At 46.7% G+C, this 21,256-nt stretch overlaps 1 protein-coding gene across 2 annotated transcripts in view; it reads right to left on the bottom strand.

Moving 5' to 3' along the window:
- Positions 1-4,752: 4,752 nt before the first annotated feature.
- The window catches only part of LOC146355320 (killer cell lectin-like receptor subfamily B member 1B allele B), a 33,936-nt gene continuing 17,432 nt past the window's right edge, over positions 4,753-21,256 (bottom strand). The window contains exons 2-6 of one of the 2 annotated variants that reach the window (XM_084840853.1): positions 18,972-19,073; positions 13,700-13,849; positions 12,859-13,013; positions 9,021-9,133; positions 4,768-4,891 (exon numbers count right to left, since the gene is read on the bottom strand). In XM_084840853.1, the coding sequence (XP_084696979.1) occupies positions 4,768-4,891; positions 9,021-9,133; positions 12,859-13,013; positions 13,700-13,849; positions 18,972-19,073 (644 nt within the window). Of the gene's footprint in view, positions 4,892-9,020; positions 9,134-12,858; positions 13,014-13,699; positions 13,850-18,971; positions 19,074-21,256 lie in introns of both variants that reach the window. The other variant, XM_084840854.1, reaches the window with a different exon arrangement.

Raw genomic sequence — 21,256 nt, 5'->3', positions numbered from 1 at the left:
AAAATGTGTGCCTTTGAAAAATGTTAATTAATGGGAGGGGAAGATGTACATCTCAAAGATGTGCACAACGTAGTATACATTTGGAAAAATATTCATGATACTACGCATAGATTTTCATGCAAAAAGAAAAAACAAAGCTCTCAATCTGATACGGACTCAAATCGGAATGAGCTTCCAGAAGAAATTCAGAGAAATTTGGTGAGCCTGAGTTTTGCTGATTTGCACCTCCCTGAATACCAGTGGCACTTGAAACAACTGCACTGACTCCTACTCTGTTTCTGAATGTAATTCAAAGTGCTGCTTTAAAGCTATTAATTATAAGCTACTTGGGACATTGGTAGTAGGATGGGTGGCTCTGTCAACCTTGATTTAACTCAGGTTCTCATTTTTCCAATGCTAAATTCATTCTGTCCCAATTCTGCATCGGACTGCATTTTTTTAAAGTCTGTGGTTGTGATTTTTTTTATGCTGCGGCCTGCGGGCAGAGAGCTTTGGCTATTGGGCGGTATAAAAATGTAATAAATAAATAAACTACATAAACTACATAAATAAATTAATGTGCAACAGTGGCTAGGGGCAGGGGGCTGGAAGTCATTGCTTGTATAAATGGCCTTTCTGTTCAGTTGTGGTATATACAGACTCTGAAACACCCACCCTAAGGAGGCTTCCTTGGCACCAAGGCTGTATTTGCTCAGGAATTTTATTTTAGATGTTTAATCCTTCCATCTTGTTCTTGCTTTAGTTTGTATGCTGTTAGTCTGCTGCTCCTGTGCACTGTGTATGTGTTTTTTGAGAGAGAGAGAGAGGGATGGACGGACAGAGGCAGGAAAACTGAAATATAAGAACATAAATAAAATCAATTAAAATGGATGGATACATACTTCAGAAACATCCCTGATGTTATATATAAGTCAAAATCGCAGTTATTGGCCAGACAGAAGGCTGGAGAGAGAGACAGGAACCTGAATGTAATCAACACGAGAACCTCCTTCCCTGAAGTCCATTAATGTAACTCACCAGCACTTGAAAGGAATCCCATCCCACACAGATGCAAATACATTAAGGTCTCCACTTTTCTGTTGAATTTGCTTACTTATATGTGCTTTGATAGAGTCTTAACTGGCTGTGCAAGTAATCCTACTCAGGGATTATGGTGGAAACTTCCCTTACAACAGTATATAGCAGCAGTGATTAAAGGGAAGTCCCATGTTAGGAATGAATTTGAAAATAAAATGGCAAGTATCATAATGTTTTTGTAATGGGATAGGTTACCTGGTACCGTCCAGATCTTTTGCACTGCAGCTCCCATAATTCCTGATGATTGGCCATGTTGGCTAAGGTTGATGGGTATTGTAGTCCAAATCATCTGGAGGGCACCAGGTTGCACGTCACTGCTTCTCTAAATCTTCAGTACAGTCACATTTTGAATACTGTGCACAGTTCTGGCCATGCCACCTCAAACTCAATGCCCAGAACTGATCACCCAAAATGATAAAGGGGTTAAAACCACTTCCTACCCAGGAAAGGCTAAGAGGAATATGATGGAGGCTTATGAAAATATGAATTGTGAGGAGGGAGATTTTTCCATTTCTCTCCCGGTGCTTGGAAGCATCAGGTGAGGATGACTTGGGTTTAGGACTGACAAAAGGAACGACGCATAATGAAAAGGATTTCACTCCTCCAAGACCAGGGCTAGCCAAGGAGTCCAAGGACAAGTTGCTGTCTGAGGCTCAGCAGCAAATGACATCCCCACCCTCCAGTCAAGGCATGTGGTTCCTTAGGCCAGCCAAGTTATTTCGGCACCTGAGACAGAAAATCCCACAGGCACTTCTCCCCATCCCTGCCAGGAAAAACACAACAGTAATAAATAAAATAACTAATAAGAACGTAAGAAGAGCCCTGCTGGATCAGACCAAAAGCCTATCTAGTCCAGCATTCTGTGCCCGCAGTGGCCAACCAGCTGCTTGTGGGAAGCCCACAAGTAGGATATAAACGCAATACCACCCTCCCACTCATGTTCGGAGACATACTTCCTCCAAATCTAGTGGTAATAAGCCACTGTGGTGTAGTGGCGAGAGTGTTGGGCTGGGAGCCAGGAGATCTTAGTTCTAGTCCCCACTTGGCCATGGAAGCTCACTGGGTGACTTGGGCCAGTCACAGACTCTCAGCCCAACCTACCTCACAGGGTTGTTGTTGTGAGGCTAAAATGGAGAGGAGGAGGATTATGTACACCACCTTGGGTTCCTCAAAGAGGAAAGAAGGTGGGATATAAATGTAATAAATAAATAAATAATAAACAGTCAAACAACCAAGAAGTGCTAAAGAGCACACAACTGCTGTAATTAAACCACTGAATTCTAATATGCATACAAAAGTCTTATGTACATTTTATTACAGAGTGTGTACATATGTATCTTACATGGAATAAAATCCAAATCTGCAACGCCTGAAGGCTAGTGAACAATAAGCCCCACCAAAAAAACCTCAACAGCTGCAATGCACACCAGTGATGTTGGAATGAAAGGCACTAAGTTCTAATTTCTGAATTGGTAAGCATGTATTTTTAAAGAAGTAACATATTTTGTTGTCAATATCATACTGACAAACAAAGCAAAGCTCATAGGCACTAAATTCTCCATTCCTGAATAGGTACATGTATATCTTTTAGGGATGTACGAAAGTCACTTACCTGGTCCCGCAGCTTGATTTGCAGTGGGGGGGAGGCGCTTTGGTTCTCCCCCTGAAGTTCAGGCCGGGGGGGGAGGCGCCCCGCCTCGCCCGGCCAAAATTCAGGCCGGGGAGAAGCACCCCGTCTCCCTGGCTGCGAAATAAAAAAGTGAATTTTTTTAAAAAAACACACACCCGTGATAGGCTACGTAACGATTTACGTAGCCTATCACGGCTAGATTTCCAAAGTCAGCCGTGACAGGCTACGTAAATCGTTACGTAGCCTATCACGGGTGACTTTGGAAAAAAAAAGCACATACGCAAATGGCGGCGCCCATGGGTGCCGCCATTTGCGTTCCTTATTTGGGCCCGGGTAGTCTACGTAAAGATTTACGTAGACTACGGCGAAAATAAGGGCAACGGAAATAGCGTTGCCCTTATTTTTGCTGTAGTCTACGTAAATCTTTACGTAGACTACCCGGGCCCAAATAAGGAACGCAAATGGCGGCGCCCATGGGCGCCGCCATTTGCGTACACACTTTTTTTTTTTTCAAAGTCACCCGTGATAGGCTACGTAAATCGTTATGTAGCCTATCACAGGTGTGTGTGGTTTTTTTTAAAATTCACTTTGTAATGGCGGCGGCGGCAGCCAGTCGGAAGACCAGCCACCGCCGCCGAACCGCCGCCGAACCGCTGCCGAACCGCTGCCGGGACCCACCGCCGAGAGGGACATTCGAGGGAGGTAAGTCCCATCCCAGGGGGGAGCGGGAGGGCAGAGAATTTCACCGCCAATTTCAGGGGAGTCCCGAATTCGGGGGATTCGGGGGATTTCCCGAGATTCGTGGAGAAATTCTCCGCCATCCCTAATATCTTTGAAGAAACTATACACTGACAAAGAAAGCTATGGGCTTCCTGTTAATATCCCATTTCATTGAACTTCATCACCCTAACCAGGTTCTTGATCCATATACAAACTTCTTTCAGTTTGTTCCCCAAAAGAACCATCAGCTGCCTAAAAGCCAAAGTCTTCTTAAAAGAACTTCTCAAATATTTCTTCATTCTCTCCAAGGAAGTGAAGCCTGTAGATAACCAGCTAAAGACTGTTGGCTGGTTCAACACAGGCTAAAAATTGTGTACTACTTTGGACTATATAATGCCTACAGATAACCAATTAAAATCTGTTGACTGCTGTTCAACACAGCTTAAGGGGTTGTTCACACAACAGACTAGCCCACACTCACTGGTTGAGTGTGGGCTGTTGTTGAACTGTGGGTTAGCATGTGGTTTGAACCCAGGACATTTTCTGCAGTGTGGCTTGTTAACCACAGTGAACAACCCAACAACAAACCATGGGTTCTCAAGGTGGCTTGTTCGAGAATAATAAGCCACACTGCATGGTTAACAAGCCACCCTGTGGAAAATGTCCTGGATTCAGAGAACATGCTAACACGCTATTCAACAAACAACCCAGGGTTCAACAGCAACCCACACTCAACCACTGAGTGTGGGTTAGTGTGTTGTGTGAACAGCTCCCAAAACATGCTATTCAACAAACAACCCATGGTTCAACAGCAACCCACACTCAACCACTGAGTGTGGGTTAGTGTGTTGTGTGAACAGCTCCCAAACGTTGTGTATCTCAGGATACCACAAACTGGGAACAAACACCATCAATTCTGCACCTATTTGTGAGCTTCCTGGAGGCACCTGACTCACCCTGAATGGAGAAGGTCCCGGGTTCAATCCCCAGCATGTTCAGACAGGGTTAGGAAAACAATCTTGCCTGAAATTCTGAAGAGCTCCTGCCAGTCAGTGTCGACAACACTGGACTAGATGGACTAAGTGTCTGGCTCAGTATAAGGCAGCTACCTATGCTCTATGTACATGGCTCCTTACAGAGTTACACAGGTGATGTAGATGGGTCCCTGCTCACAAGGAGCGTACAATCTAGAAAACAACAGAAGGATAACAGGGGAAATTTGGTAGCGCCTTTACACATACTTAACTGCTGGTACATCTTTTCCAGAAACAGCACTTTATGTTTGAATCTAGGTTATGTGTTGGTCACACAACTTTTTTTTTTTTAATATATCCTATTATTTACACCACAAGAGCGTTTGTCTCACAGATCCACTTCGTTACAGCGCTGCAAGCTTCTGATATAACTTTGTTCCCCTTCAGCATTCCACAGCTGTTTGCTTGAGCAGCACCTGTTACTTGCAACCTGCAGAATGAAAGAGAAAGCCAAGAGCATCTGTTAAAAAGTGGTCAAAGCCTCTCTCTCGTCTCGATAGGATGTTGTTGCCTCTACTTTCATTTATACTTCCCACAGCTGAGTTTCCATATATGCATATGTATTGTCCATGTTGAGCTTCTATGAACACTGTTCCTGAAATGAGCTGTTTCACACCTTTGAACTCTTAATGTTTTCCTGCATGTCCGCTGCAGGTAGGTAGGGTTTACTCTGTAACATACAGAGTTTACTTGCACCTATTTCTGCATGTAGATGTTATGATTGACTTTGGCTCTCCAACCGGTATACACACAGCGTGACAGTTCTTGGTGCTGTTACGGCTGCCCATTCAATTATTCAGCCCAGAGGAAGAGGGAAGGAGACAGCAAAGAGAGGAAAATTAGGCTCACAGGGCAACAGGAGGGGGACTGGGAACCCTGCTGTGCACTGGACCTTGATGAGTGAGTGCCCAGTGATACCAACCCCTGATGCTAGGCTTGTTTATCATGAATTAAGAACCTAAGAAAAGCTCTGCTGGATCAGACCAAAGGTCCATCTAGTCCAGCATTCTGTTCACACTGCGGCCAACTGACTGCCTACAGGAAACCCCCAAATAGGGCATGAGTGCAACAGCACCCTCCTGCCCATGTTCCGTAGGCTAGCAACTACCATTATTTATTTATTTATTACATTTCTATCCCGCCTTTTTTCCTCCTTAAGGAACTTGAGGCAGCGTACATAATCCTCCTCCTCTCCATTTTATCCTCACAACAACAACCCTGTGATGTAGGTTGGGCTGAGAGTCTGTGACTGGCCCAAAGTCACCCAGGGAGCTTCCATGGCCAAGTGGGGACTAGAACCTGGATCCCCTGACTCCCAGTCCAACACTCTCGCCACTACACCAGAATGGGTCTCAGTGTTGTACCTAGGCATACTGCCTCTGATACTGGAGGTAGCATATAGCCATTCGGGGGGATCTTCACAACAACAGAATGAGAGGCGTGCTGGAGTATTATCTGGATTTTTGTGGAATCAGCTTTGGTCTGTCAGTGACACACAAAGCAAGATAAGCCGAGTGTACCGTACCTTTAAAATATGGTTTTCAGGGGTCACACAGTGCTTGAAAGGAACATACTTCTGGGTGGGGTGGGAGGAGTAGAACTGAATGTCATCAAACTGGCAGGGGCTACTCAACCAATGAGAGAGGCTTGTTTCCTGCCCCTGTCCAGGCTCCCCCCTCCTACTACATTATTATGAATGGAGAGCAACTAATTTTCCCCATGTTTGCAGATTTCCCTGAAGAAGCCCAAACCCCCAGTTCTTGAGTGCAGCACATGAAGGCTCCCCCTGAGAGCTTCCCCTCACCTTAATTTTGCCCCATTCCAGCAATCTACCGCGGAGTTATTATTCCCACCCCATTTTTTCCCATGTGCTCACTTTTGCCTTGAGAAGCCAAAATCTCACATTCTCCAGTGCAGCATCTGAAGACTCCCACTGAGAGCAGTTCAGCCCCCCAATTTTGCCCCATTCCAGCACTCTGCCTGGGAGTTATTGCTTCCAGCCCCCCTTTCTCCCTTTCTCCTTCTCCTTGCTCACAATGGGAAGCTCCCATAAACCTGAAAGATAATTACTGCAATAAAGCAGAGAAGGGACTTTACATAACAACAAAGAAACAACTTTACATCAGAGAAACCAAACATCAAAGAAGCACAGCATCGCAATAGCGATTTAAGAGAGGATTGAACAAGTGAAAGAGCGCTGTAGGGAGCGTTACTAAAAGCCTTTAACTCTTTCACTGCAGGGGAGCGAGATATATTTCTTACTTCTGAGTAAACATGCATAGAAAGGGGGGGGGGGATATGTTAAAGATTACAACCAGGCTGCCTATGGTGAATGAGTGTCCCCACTACTGCAGTAATGTGAGGAACCGCTGCTGCACTCCTGGGGATTTTCTCAATGGGAAAAACTACTTCCATTGGGGAAACAAGAGGGAATGGGGCATCCCATCCCCTTGACTATGTCACTGCCAGGTCACAGAGGCACACCTAGGATTTAATGTGGGGGGACATGGCACACTGTGGTAAACCTGCCAGGGAGCCGCTTTCAGTAAAAAAAGTCAAAGGAGCTTCAGAAAATGCGGCTTTTCAAGAGGGAAGCGGCTGATTGGCAGAAGATTGGTGAGAACATCATCTGTCACAAAGGAATTCAGACCTAGCCCCCATGAATTTGTCTAGTCCCCTTTTAAAGCCATCCAAATTGGTGGCCATCACTACATCTTGTAGTAGCAAATTCCTTAGCTGACCTACCTCTCTATGCTTTAGCTGTAGCCAGAGAGTGCCACTGAAGAGCCAAGGCAGGATATAACAATATCATAAAATAATAATCCTGTATAATGGTAGAAAACTCATTCTCTGAGTCTGGGTCCTTATTATCCAAAATGGCACCATTCACACACACAACGGAGGTATCAGCAAGGTTGCAGGAACCCCAAGGTTTGCAGAAGTACAAAAACCTTTGCGGGGGAGGGGACATGGGCTGGGAGGGGAGCACCCAAAACCGCCCAGTAGGACTGAGCATGCTCAGTGGATGTGGAATTCTGACAAACTGTCAGGGGCAGGGGAACAAAAAAAGAAGTGTGTGTGCGTGTGAGAGAGGGGGGGGGGAATGAATGAATGAATGAATCTTAAAAGTGGGCATGGGTCAGTGAGTAGGCAGAGCCCTCAACAGGAGTACTCCACATTACAACATTTTGTATTTATTATATCTTAAACACCTAAAAACAATCAAGGCACTGTGCAGTATAAAACACATTAAGAAGTAAGTGAAGGAGGCCTAAGTAACTCTGCTACTTTCTCCCTCTGAGGCACACAGAGTTTGTAAGAGCCTCTCCCACTCTGCCATTTTATACTGAAAGGGAAGAGGAGCTTGAAAGGACACTGGCACTGCAGAGAGAGGTGGTGAGGCAATGGCCCGGTTTGCACTTAACAAGAAGCCACTGTGGGTGACGCTTCTCACTGTGACGTTTCTCATTGCAGTGGCCACTTTGGATATTCAAGGTGTGGCGGGGGTGTGCCATAGCTTGTCGTTACATGCGAACCTGGTGTGGGTGGGTTGTTGTGGTGGTTGAGAAGCCACCCACAACCCTAAAACAGCCTATGGGTTCTGGATGGCTTGTCAACCACCCCAACAACCCACCCTTGCTGGTTTCACATGTAATGAGAAGCTTGGATTACCAACCTGGCACCCACGGTGCTGACCCCACCATGGCTAGTAAGCCATGGTGGGCCATGGTGATCATGTGAACCAGGTCAATACGTGGGGTGGGATGGGAAGTAAAAAGCACAGCCCAGTGGTCTCCGCAGTTGGGGTGTGTACCTTTGGGTGAGGAATTGGGGCAGGGGTGTCACACAGTTTGGAAGTGATGTAAGAGTTATTTTTGCATCACTTCTGACCTGGCCCATGACAAGTTCACTCAGGAAGCTGATCACCAGGCCAAAAGAAGTGTTATAGATCCAGGTACCACTACCAGCCCACACAACCCACCTCCTGTACCAGCTGACTCACTGTGCAAGCCTCTATAGATGGCTCAGTGGGAGCGCTTCCTCTGGACACTTGCCACAGTTATATTCTGAGTCTGTGCATTACTCAAAAGTGCCATACAATTTGCTTGTTTGGAGCTGACCTCCATGGCCAAGGTTCAGGATTAAAATAAGTAAAGGAGGGGTCAGGAAGGCTCAGGTCTTCTGCCATCTTGACAGGTTTGAGCCTTAGGTCAACAGCGACATATTCTGAACAGTTATAATGAACTCTGCAGAATATAGAGCAGGAACAAGGGAACCTGTGGACCTCCAGAGGTTTTTGGTCTACAACTCCCATCATACCTGATCATAGCCATGCTGGCTGGGGCTGATGGGAACTGGAATCCAACAACATCTGGAGGGCCACAAGTCCCCCGCCCCCGGCACAGAGTCATAGAACAGATAATTAACTCGAAGTGTAGATAGATGTACATTAAAGCTGAGGATAAATATAGATTGGACATGGAATCCTGAAGGTGAACCCACCCACCCACTAATATTTCCAGCCAAAACTCACATGAATTGCAGGAGAAAATACTCACAGTGTATTATTTAATTGGGAATCATCTATCCAGGACCATTCCTGTGTAGCAGGCATCACTGTCAGGCCAATCCACAGAAGATGTGCCCCATCAGTGGTACGTTGTATGAAGTCCTGTCCATGATATACTGATAAGTCTACAGGTTCTAGACTATGTATTTATATATTCACAGTGGTTTCGCGCTAACCGTTCAAGAGCAGGAGCTCATCGTAACAGTGTTTTATGTGTACACACCAGGAGTGGGCAACTTGTAGCCCTCCAGATGTTTTGGCCTATAACTCCCATCAGCCCTGGCTAGGGATGTCACAGGCACCCGTTTTGGTCCGCGAATCTGCTGGACCGCTGGCACCTACCAAGCTGCGCCCGCCGAGCCCTCCCCGCCGCTCGCCAGTTCCCCGACCACCCTCCCGCGTTCAGTAAGCAGCCCGCTACTTACCCGGGCCCGTTCATCTCTATCCCTATAGCCATGTTTTTAAAAAACATGGTGATCAGCAGCCCATGGCCATAGACTTATACGCAACATAGCGCTGTGAAACTAGAGTATATGGGCGATTCACAGCACGTTTTGCATATAAGTCTATGTGGGGACAGAGACGAACAGGCCTGGGTAAATAGCGGGCTGCTTAATGAGTGTGGAGGGGGGCTCGAGTGCAGCCCGGAGGCCCAGCAAGCAGGGGTGGGGCAGGGCAGGTGCCTGGAGAACCCAGTCGGGAGGGCGCTTGTCCATCCCTAGCCCTGGCTAGCATAACCAGTGGTGAAGGTTCATGGCAGTGGTAGGCCAAAACATCTGGAGGGCCACAAGTTGCCCCCCCGGTATGTACAACCAAAGATCGGAAATACATTAGATCCACATGACTATACATAGTGACCTAGGAGCAGGCTCCATTGAATTCAGTGGTGCTGACTTCTGACTGCATAGGTTCAACTTGTAAAGCACATTGAGCTTTAACAAAAGATCTTTAGCCAGCTGAAATGCAGGACTTATCTACATGAGACTTTTAACCCTCACATTTACCGAGGCTTCTGCTTCTGGATTCTTTGCGGGATTAAGATTGGCTCCTTTATACGTGTCTTTTTCCCAGGAGTTTTCTTTCTCTGCCTTTCTATGTGTTCCATCATGCAACCACTAGGTGGTGCTGTGGTGTAGTGGAATTGCGCAAATACACAAGGCTTCTACAATGCTGTTGAGAAAAATAGCAGACTTTCCTTGGTAGAAAAAAACCTGCGATAATGGTTTATCCAAAACATGGGAGAGGCTCTAGAGGATGACGATGTTGTGTAAAGGACCCACAAACTACCATGAATGAGGAAACAGGAGTGCACAATAAAAGCCTCATGTAGACAGGCTCGCAGTCTTTAGCTTTTAATGAGAAATGCAAACAATCATGCAAAGAAGTGTTACCATTTAAATGGCTAGCATGACATATGAATAGGGGTGTACGAAACCCCACTCATGTACGAAACCCCACCCGGAATCCTCCACGGCTGGCACCACTCCATGGCGACTCTGTGGAGCCACCTGCTGGGCCCATCCACAGCCGGACCTCCATCCGCTGCCAGGCTGTTGCGGCCGCAAATGGTGTCCTGCGTAGGGGATGCCATTTGTGTCCCCCCTGTAGCCGGGATAGGCTACATAAATATTTATGTAGCCTATCACGGCTAAAGGAGGGTCGAAATGGCATCCCCTACGCAGGACACCATTCGCAGCCGCACACCGGAGCAGGAGAATGCAGCGGCCAGATCCGGACCCGCCAGAGGCAGGTAGGATCTGGTCCGCGGGGACTTCGTGGGGTGGCAGGGGGAGCAGTCCGTTCCGCCACGGACTCCGGGGGGCTGGATTCTAAAGAATCCGGCCTCACTGGGGTCCGTGGCGGAATTCTCCGCCATCCCTATATACGAACCCCATCAAAGAAAGGAAGTGTATAGCCTCTGTTTGATTATTTTCCTTATCCTCTCTCTTCATACAAGCCACAATCTACAGTAAGAATTGAAAGCCTCATTGTCACTTGCCAAAGTCAGTTACCCTGGTATTCTGCTCCTGCTTTGAAAAAATGCCAGAGCTGCATTCCCCCTCCACTGCATCACTGTGTATTCAAGGCAACCAGTTTCGAGGTTAGATAGACCACAATTTAATCTCAGCTTTTAAACACACACAGTTACATAAGTCATAATCGATGCAATCTTGCACCCTTGTAAAGTGGCCCCTCATCGGACAATGGCTCCATTACTCTTGGTATGTCTCTGTAATTCACGTGCTGTATCTCGGCTGGCCCAGTTGTACCATGAGTAATGGGACTAAATGGAGTGACTCAGGATTTAGAAGGGGAAGCAGCTGGGAAAGTGTACAGGAAGTCTGAGGGAGGAGTCAGTGGTGCATTGTGGGCAGGACATTGGGGAGATGTCTAGGCTCTACTCAGCCCACAAACACATCAGTAAGGGCCCACAAACACATCAGTAAGACCATTCAGTCCATACCAAAAGCAGTCCTTGTCAAGGAGCCCCCCACCAAAGGAAGTGAGGTAGGTTGCTACTAAGAAGAGGGCCTTTTCTGCTGTGGCACCCCAGTTGTGGAATGAGCTTCCCAAAGAGATTCACCTGTCTCCTACACTGTGTTCTTTTCATCACCATGTGAAGACCTTTTTATTTTCCCAGGCATTTTAGCTTTTCAGTTTCTGTTTTAAATCTGGCATTGTATTTTAAATCTTTGCACTGCAACTAAATTCTATTTAGTTATTATTTATTTGTTTAAACTTTAAACTTTTACATTGTATTTTGTTGTCTTGTATTTTATGGTTTTAATTGTTGTGAACTGTCCAGAGAGCTTCAGCTATTGGGCAATATGGAAATGTAATAATTAAATTAAAAATAATAACAGTAGTAAAATTACGTAGCTGCCCAGCTACAAGGAGCCATTCTCTCATTACAGCATGCAACACATGCTGGAACCTGGGCAAGAATTAGATGCCCTGCGGTGAGATGTGGAGGAGCTTCTGTTTAGAGGAAAGGGCCTGTCCAGATGCATATATGTCATAGGTTGGCTAGGTGTCCTACTTTACACAAGCCAGTCCTGTCTTTGGAGAGGTGTCCTCTCTCTGAAAAAGGTGTACAGTTTGGTCTGGTTGAAAGTCAAAGAGCCATAAGGAGGAAGAGCAGCAGGGGCCTTGAAGTTACTCACCAACAGCACCTGGACAGCAGACTGAGCAGCTACACAGGTCACCTGGTCAGTCTTCTCCGCTATGGTGAAATATATTGTATTTCTATTTAAATTACAGTTATTGTTTCTCCATTTGCTATATATATATATATATATATATATATATATATATATGTATATATATATTTGCATGTGCAATTGGTGTCTTCTTTTGTCCTCCTTTTTTGGTGACTGTGTGGCAAAGTACTGGGCGAGGACAGCGGGAGGTTATATTGTCTTCCTGTGTGAGGCCACACTCTGCACCCTCCTCACTTATGAAGGTTTCAAGATTGCACCCCCCCTTGACTCTAATTAAGCATTAAAGGTTGTTGCTACATATCTAAATATATTGAGATGGTATCAGGAGTTTGTAATGACCCATGTTTTAACATGCACATAGTTTGTGTGGACACTTGATCATACAAAAAAGTACAAATTACAGAGTTGTGCAAACTCAAGACAGAGTACTCATTCAAGTGTGCTTAATTTAAATAACATACTGGTCACAGAATCCAGCTTTTCTTAGCACACAACTTGGATCGCTCAGACATAGGATTAATTTTTTTTCTGATGCAGAAAACAGCCCCACCCCCACCCCCGCCTTGACTATAAAAATATTGGATGTGGATATTTGTCAGTATTTACCAACTCTTCCTGGTCCTGTAACACCACAAGTTTAGAGGCTTTGGCTGTGCAGTCGTTTTGACTCTTGTTCCAGGTTTGTTTTTCTCCAGAGGCCCAGTAGCATTTGTTCTTATAAAGCATCCAGTTTCTTGGGCAGAGCTTGCACCTGAAATTATCTGGGGGAGCGGGGGCAGGGGGTAGGAAGAAGCTCACATTTGCTTGCTTGGATCAGTTCAAAATATGGTAGATTTTTCCACCATAATCACTGATTTCATTTATTAATACTGATATCAAACCTGTCATAACTTAAGCCAGTTCATGGAATTAGACATGACTGCAATTATTCTTAAGTTCAAGTGTTGTTGTTTTTTTCCTTTCTAAAAAACATTGAAATGGGTTCATACAAAATGTTAGGGCAACTTGTGGCCCTCCAGATGGTTTGGTGTAATACACTGATCATCCCTTGCCATTTGCTATTCCAGCTAGGGCTGATGGGAGTTGTAGGCCAAAACATCTGGAGGGCTACAAGTTGCCCATCAGTGCTGTACAAGCTTACTTAGGAGTAAATCTCACTGACCGCTATGAGGACTAGATGCCTAATTTACAGTCAAGTCCTGCCAAGCTTTGGTAGCTACAGTTGTGCAAGCAGCCATGTCATATCTCAGGCTCAGAAACAGAAACGCAAATTCCACATGGCCACAATCCAACCCCAGTACTTTTCAAAGTCCCACTGACTTCAGTGGGAAAGTTAAAAACATATTTATTTCTCTCTTTTGTTAGAATCAATGGGACTTTAAATGTTTAACTTTAACTGGATCATGCCAGTTCAGTGAGCAGAGGTCACTGAAAGCACTGGAGTTACCTGCTGAGTGATTTTTGACATGTGGATTGCACAGAAACTGTCGCAAAGCCTGACAATTGTCCTGGCTGGTCTTCTGTTGCGTTCCATTGCTGGGTCCTTGGAAGGAATGGGTCTTCCTCAGAGCGTCCAGAGCTTCCTTGGTCTGCAGAGCTTTAAATGAGATTTCTATTTAGGTGATAAAGATGATCTGTTTAATTTTTTTAAAACGGTTTTGCATCTCCAGTGGGAAGGGTATTGCTGGATAATATCATGCTATATTAAGTATTGTATGAAGATTCTATTTTAATTCTACTTCCATCTGATTGGAACCAATTACCTAGGGAGGTGGTGGGCTCTCCCACACTGGAGGCATTCAAGACGAGGCTGGACAGCCATCTGCCAGGGATGCTCTGACTTGGGTTCCTGCATTGAGCAGGGGGTTGGACTCTATGGCCTTGTAGGCCCCTTCCAGCCCTACTGTTCTATGATTCTGGAAAAGCAATACCCCAGCAGCTCTACAGGGCTCTAGTGTAAAAGAAACATCAGTCACAGGGTGCTGCAGCCGTTATTGATTATCACTGATGATGCGACTCTAACATTCTCTCTTTTTAGCCTTTTGCATTCATTTTTTTAATACACTGGTTTGAGTTCTCATATGTGAAGACTCAATTATTGGTTGCTTAATATTTCCATAGCTTGCAGAAGAGAAAATGTATAGCAGGGTAGAGATGAAACCAGCTTTTAAAAAAATGCCAAATCTAAACAATTGCGAAAAATCTAAATTTTCTTTTGAGAGAGCATCACTGACTCAACTATTTAGGGCGCAATTCAGTGTGATCTGCCCTGGGTACTCATAAGCCTCTGCAACGCATCTCCCACTCTACATTTAAGCTAGATGTAGGGATGTCAGACAATTCTGCGATGGATCTCGGTGAGGCTGAATGCCAGTGCATTCGGCCTCCCGAAATCCGTCGCAGAACGAAGCCCCCACCCCCCCACCCCACGAAAGGTGTGTGGGATGAAGTCCCCACCGCCCCCTCCCCACGAAAGGCGCGCGAAACGGAGCACTTACCTGCTCCCATCCACGCTGCTTTGCAAATGGCGGCCGTCCTGCAGCTGCCATTCGCTTCCTCCTCTTCATAGCCGTGATAGGCTACGTAAATACTTACGTAGCCTGTCACAGCTAACGCAGGTCCTCTGCCCCGGAATCCTGCCCGGCCAGCTCCGCTCCGCGGCCAAGCTGCGGAGCTGCCAGCCAGCTCCGGCCGCCTTCAGCCGGACATCCAGCTGCTGGGCAGCCCTGCAGGGACACAAATGGCGGCTGTCGTAGCCGCTGCCATTTGCGTCCCTGTATTGAGCCATGATAGGCTACGTAAGTATGTACGTAGCCTATCACGGCGGCGAGGGGGAACCCAGCGTACGCAAATGGCGGCGACTACCACCATTTGCGTACGCTGGGGTTTTTCACCCCCTGCCGTGATAGGCTACATAAATATTTACGTAGCCTATCACGGCTCAATACAGGGATGCAAATGGCGGCGGCTACGACAGCTGCCATTTGTGTTCCTGCAGGGCTGCCCAGCGGCCGGATGTCCGGCTGCAGGTGGCCAGAGCCGGCCGGCGGCTCTGCAGCTTGGCAGGATTCTAGGGGGGAGGACCGGATCGCCTCCCCCCCGGTCGAGGATTCCAGGGAGAGGGACGGAGTGCCTCCCCCCCACCACGGATTACCCGGTGCGGAGCCAGGTAGGTGTTTCGTACATCCCTAGCTAGATGGGCATTTTCGCCCATTTAGCAGAGGCTTCAGGGAGGGAGAAGGAAGGAAGCTGGGACAGCCATAGAACTCGTTGTAAGGCTGCCATGCCAGTCTCCTCCCCTCCTGCGGGAACGCCCCCTTTACCCTCTCCCCCTACTTCATTTTCCGAGCGTGGAGAGGTAGCCAGTGCAGCTCTCTCCGCACCGGCTACATGGGGGAGGGAAGGGGGGAGGGATGTATGAATCCCTTACCTGGCTCCGTGCAGGGGCATCTGCGGTGGGGGGGAGGCGCTCCGTCCCTCCCCCCAGAATCCTCCCTGGCCGGCTCCGCTCCTCAGTGGCTCCGTGGAGCCGCCGGCCAGGGCCATCCGCAGCCAGAGTTCCGGCCACGGCCAGGCTGCTGTGGCCGCAAATGGCAGCCGTCATAGCGGCCGCCATTTGCATCCTTGCAAGCAGCCATGATAGGCTACATAAGTATTTAAGTAGCCTATCACGGCAAAAAGCAGGGACGCAAATGGCGGCCGCTACGCCATTTGCGCCCCTGCTCTTTGCCGTGATAGGCTACTTAAATACTTATGTAGCCTATCACGGTAAAGGCAGTCACGCAAATGGCATATCACGGCTGCAAGGCCGCAAATGGTGGCGGCAGCAGCCCAGCTGCAGCCGGCCGGGAGACCAGCCGCCGCTGCCGGAGCTGCCCCAGGTAAGTTCCGTCGCAGGGGGATTTTGCGGGGGGACGGGAGGCCGTTCCACCACAGATTCCAGGGGGCCGGATTCTAATGAATCCGGCCTCACTGGAATCCGTGATGGAACTCTCTGACATCCCTAGAAGGGGGTGCGGTTTCCTGGCTCCGAGGTCAGAGCCCTGTTTCCGACCTCAGATCCAGGAAACCGAACTATCCTATGACCCCCAGACACTGTCTAGGGGGCATAGGATTGCTCTCATAGCATAGTAATATTTCAGTTCAGTTAAATTTTATTGCACTGACAACCAGTCATTTGCAAAACAGTGAACCAGTCCATACCATAAAGCTAAAACATATGTGACTAAAACACAGCCACTGATTACATCCAGAAAAACAACAACAACCCTTAAAATTTGATATCTAAAACCGAAGGCCAAACCTTCTTGGCTTGTCTTACATTGAACTAAACAAAATTTGGGGGTTTGAATTCAAAGCCCCTTGTCTCACTTTCAGAGCAGAATTTCTTTGCCTAATAGGCAAAGAGAATCTGTTTATTTGGGGGAATGAGAGAGTTATGCCTAACGTAAAACCATTTGTATTTATTTTTTATTTGTTTAAATGAAAGGTGATTCAAGAACATAATAAAACCAGCCCTGCAGGGTTTGTAACTGAGCATAATCAGCATTGCAACAATAGGCATCTATATCTTGGTACAGCTATTTTGGGGCCTATGAGCTAATGCTCATACTGAGTAATACAGATTCTGCCCAGATCAGTTTTGAAACTTTTTTGGGATTCAAAAGCCATGTTTACTATATCAAAGGAACTATTTTCCCTTCTCAGCAGTATCCAGCCATTCAAGAACATGTTGTTTTTTTCCAGTTTCCCTCATGAGAGAAATTGGCTGCCTTCCACCTAAGCTTGTAATTTCACAACTTTTTTAACAGGGTTTGGGAATGTGACTGAACTGGGGGTGGGGGTGAAGCGAGGAAACTGTCTCTTCTTCCTTACAGCAATAATTTCTGATTCAGCACCAAAATATTGATAACTCACTGTACATACGTGCAAAAGGGAGGGGGCGGGAGTCTTCCTCCAGTAGGAGGGGTGGAGAGATTGCTCTCATCGTTCTACAGGCATAATCCTCTGCACACCGCCAAAAATCATTTATCTGATACACTGGGCAGGTTCGCACAACATGCCAATCCCTGGTGCATGACAATCTACACCCTGTGGGTTGTTCCGCAAACAACCCACAGGGTGTGGTTTGTGCACCCAACAGATGGTCAGGGTTGTCATGGATTCTTCCCCCCCCTTCCCCCTTGGTCCTCCTACCAGCTCCACCCAGTATCCCAGGCGACTTGGCAACAATCCGTCTTGTCTGTTGCCAAGTCCCCTGTCCCCACTCCAATTGTGGTCCTGGTTGCAGTTGGAGGGAGGCTCAAAAAAAAAAATTCTTTCCCTTTTTTGCACAAAAACAGGACAAGGATTATTATTTTTTCAATGGAGGGTTTGGCAGGAGCCAGGGAACCACTGTTTCGGCACTTTGGATTGGCTGTTGTTGAGAAGGGGAAAGGGGCACTTGGCAGTGGCTTGGCCACGATTGCAAAACATAATTGCGGCCACCCTCAGCAAGGGTGGCTCACTGGCTGATGCTCTTTACCCACAATGAGTTGACATGTCTGGGTGCAGATGACACGCCAACCCATTGTGGGTAAAACAACCCCAAGAACAGCCTATGGGTTACCAGGGTGGCTTGGTCACAAAAAACAAGCCACCCTGCGGTAAGCGTTCCAACTTCAGACAACATGCTAATCCATCATGTGTTGCTCCAGACAACAACTCATAGTGGGTTGCTGTGTTGTGTGAATCCAGTCACTGAGTTCACACAACATGGTAACCCACGCTCAGTGGTTGACTGTGGGTTGTCACTGAACCATGGGTTGTCATGTTCTCTGAACCCAGCAGGATGGCTTGTTAACCACGAACAACCCACAGTTCACAACCCAACAACAAACCATGAGTTCTAGGGGTGGCTTGTTCGAGAAAAAGAAGCCACCCTGCAGAAAACGTGCTGGGTTCAAACAAGACGATAACCCACGGTTCAACAACAACCCACTCTCAACTGATACTCAACTAATGAGCATGGGTGATTGTGTTGTGTGAACTTAGCACCTTGTATCAATTCACCCATTCTGTGGGCATATGCACGCTACAGACTTGAGCTGAATTTTTTTTTAAACAGTCATTCCGTCTGACCCAGAGAATCGTGGAAAGTGTAGTTCTGTAAGGGGAGGCAGCTAGCTAGGGATCAGTCACAAAGAATACTCAACAAGACCTCCTCACCAAACTATAACTCCCAGTATTCTTGGGAGGAAATCATGATAGTTAACTGTGTTGTAAATCCATGCCTCAATCTGTGTAAACACAGGCACCAATGCCCTGGAATGCTTCCAAATAGAGAGTTCCTAGTGCTACCAGTCAAAAAATATTGTGGAGCTATTCTGGCTTTCCTTCCTTACCAGATTTTCTGTGGTTAAAAAGGTTGGAAAAAGTGATCAGTAAACACAGGAGGGTTACAAGTGGACTTTGATATCATTCTGTTTGTGGCAGGGCAACTGCACACTAAAAGCCTCATCTGGAAGCCCCGTTGGTTTTGGCATTTAACTATTCTACTATCCTAGCACATAATGCATTAGCACCCATATCCTCCTCCTCATGACCCTGGGACTTTTGAGGCACTGGGCCCTGTTTTTTGAGACACTCTAAGTGGACATGGAGGCTGACTGTGGTTGTAAAGGACAACCCATGACACTTCATTAAGTACAGTGCGCAACGTTAGGCCTCAAACTACTCACCCCAAATACCCAGTGCTATTGTGGCTCCCATTAGAATGAGTATTGCAGTACATCCAGACCCAACAAGACACCGATGCCATCGAGGATGTCTCAGGAGGAAACCTACAAGAGCCAAAGGTTGGGGAAAGAGTTGAACATAAAACGTAAGAGGAGACTGGCTGCTCAGACCAAAGATCTGTCTAGCTCACTATTCTGTCTCCCACACTGGCAAGGGGAATCAAACAATTCCATAAAGCATAAAACACAAGGAATCCTAAAATATATTATTGGAATTAGCAGTGAACACTGAAGTGGCAAAGTTTGCAGATGACACCAAATTATTTAGGGTAGTTAAAACAAAAAGGGACTGTGAAGAGCTCCAAAAGGATCTCGCGCAGGGAGAATGGGCATCTAAATGGCGAATGCAGTTCAGTGTAACCAAGTGTAAAGTGATGCATGTTGGGGCAAAAAATCCCAACTTCAAGTATAGCCGGATGGGATCTGAGCTAGCGATGACCGACCGGGAAAGAGATCTTGGGGTTGTGGTGGACAACTCAATGAAGATGTCAACCCAGTGTGTGGCTGCTGTAAAAAAGGCAAACTCCATGTTAGGCATAATTAGAAAAGGAACTGAGAATAAAACTGCTAATATCATACTTGTTGTTCAGTCGTTCAGTCGTGTCTGACTCTTCGTGACCCCATGGACCATAGCACGCCAGGCCTTCCTGTCCTGCGCTCTCTCCCGGAGTGTGCTCAAGTTCATATTCATTGCATCGGTGATGCTATCTAGTCATCTCATCCTCTGTCGTCCCCTTCTCCTTTTGCCTTCAGTCTTTCCCAGCATCAGGGTCTTTTCCAGAGAGTTTTCTCTTCGCATTAGGTGGCCAAAATATTTCAGCTTCAGCTTCAGTATCTGTCCTTCCAATGAGCACTCAGGGTTGATTTCCTTTAGGATGGACTGATTTGACCTCCTTGCAGTCCAGGGGACTTGTAAGAGTCTTCTCCAGCACCACAGTTCGAAAGCATCGATTCTCCTGGGCTCAGCCTTCCTTATAGTCCAGCTCTCACAGCCATACGTTACTACTGGGAAAACCATAGCTTTGATTATGCGGACCTTTATCGGCAAGGTGATGTCTCTGCTTCTTACTATGCTGTCTAAGTTTGCCATAGCTTTCCTCCCAAGGAGCAAGCGTCTTTTCATTTCATGGCTACAGTCACCATCTGCGGTGATCTTGGAGCCCAAGAAAATAAAATCTGTCCATTTCTTCCCCTTCTATATGCCAGGAAGTGATGGGGCCAGATGCCATGATCTTAGTTTTTGTAATGTTGAGTTTCAAACCAGCTTTTGCACTCTCCTCTTTCACCCTCAACAAGAGGCTCTTGAGATCCTCTTCGCTTTCTGCCATTAGGGTGGTATCGTCTGCATATCGGAGGTTGTTGATAATTCTCCTGGCACTCTTAATTCCGACCTGTGATTCATCCAACCCGGCGTTTCTCATGATGTACTCTGCATGTAAGTTAAATAAGCAGGGTGACATTATGCAGCCTTGTCGTACTCCTTTCCCAATTTTGAACCACTCGGTTGTTCCATGTCTGGTTCTTACTGTTGCTTCTTGACCCTCGTACAGGTTTCTCAGGAGACAGGTCAGGTGGTCTGGTACTCCCATCTCTTTCAGAATTTGCCACAGTTTGTTGTGATCCACACAATCAAAGGCTTTAGCGTAGTCAATGAAGCAGAAATAGACGCTTTTCTGGAATTCTCTTGCTTTCTCCATGATCAAGCGAATGTTGGCGATTTGATCTCTAGTTCCTCTGCCTCTTCGAAACCCCGCTTGTACTTCCCGTAGTTCTCGGTTCGCATACTGCTGAAGCCTAGCTTGTAGGATTTTGAGCATCACCTTGCTGGCATGTGAAATGAGCGCAATTGTGCGGTAGTTTGAACACTCTTTGGCGTTGCCCTTCTTTGGAATTGGAATGTAAACTGACCTTTTCCAGTCTTGCGGCCACTGTTCGAGTGTTCCAAATTTGTTGGCATATTGAGTGCAGCACTTTAACAGCATCATCTTTTAGGATTTTAAATAGCTCGGCTGGAATACTGTCATCTCCGCTAGCTTTGTTGTTACTAATGCTTCTAAGGCCTACTTGACTTCACTCTCGAGGATGTCCGGCTCAAGTTCAGTGACTGTACTATCATGGCTATCAGGGACATTCAGATCTTTCCTGTATAGTTCTTCTGTGTATTCTTGCCACCTCTTCTTAATCTCATCTGCTTCTGTTAGGTCCCTGCCTTCTTTGTCCTTTATCAT

This window comes from Heloderma suspectum, chromosome 2 (genome assembly GCF_057233095.1).
Source record: "Heloderma suspectum isolate Gila_16-S chromosome 2, 16-S_ref, whole genome shotgun sequence".
In the NCBI taxonomy this organism is placed as follows: domain Eukaryota; kingdom Metazoa; phylum Chordata; class Lepidosauria; order Squamata; family Helodermatidae; genus Heloderma; species Heloderma suspectum.
Note: the sequence above shows the minus strand (reverse complement) of the source record. Positions and strands in the feature narration are given on the sequence as shown.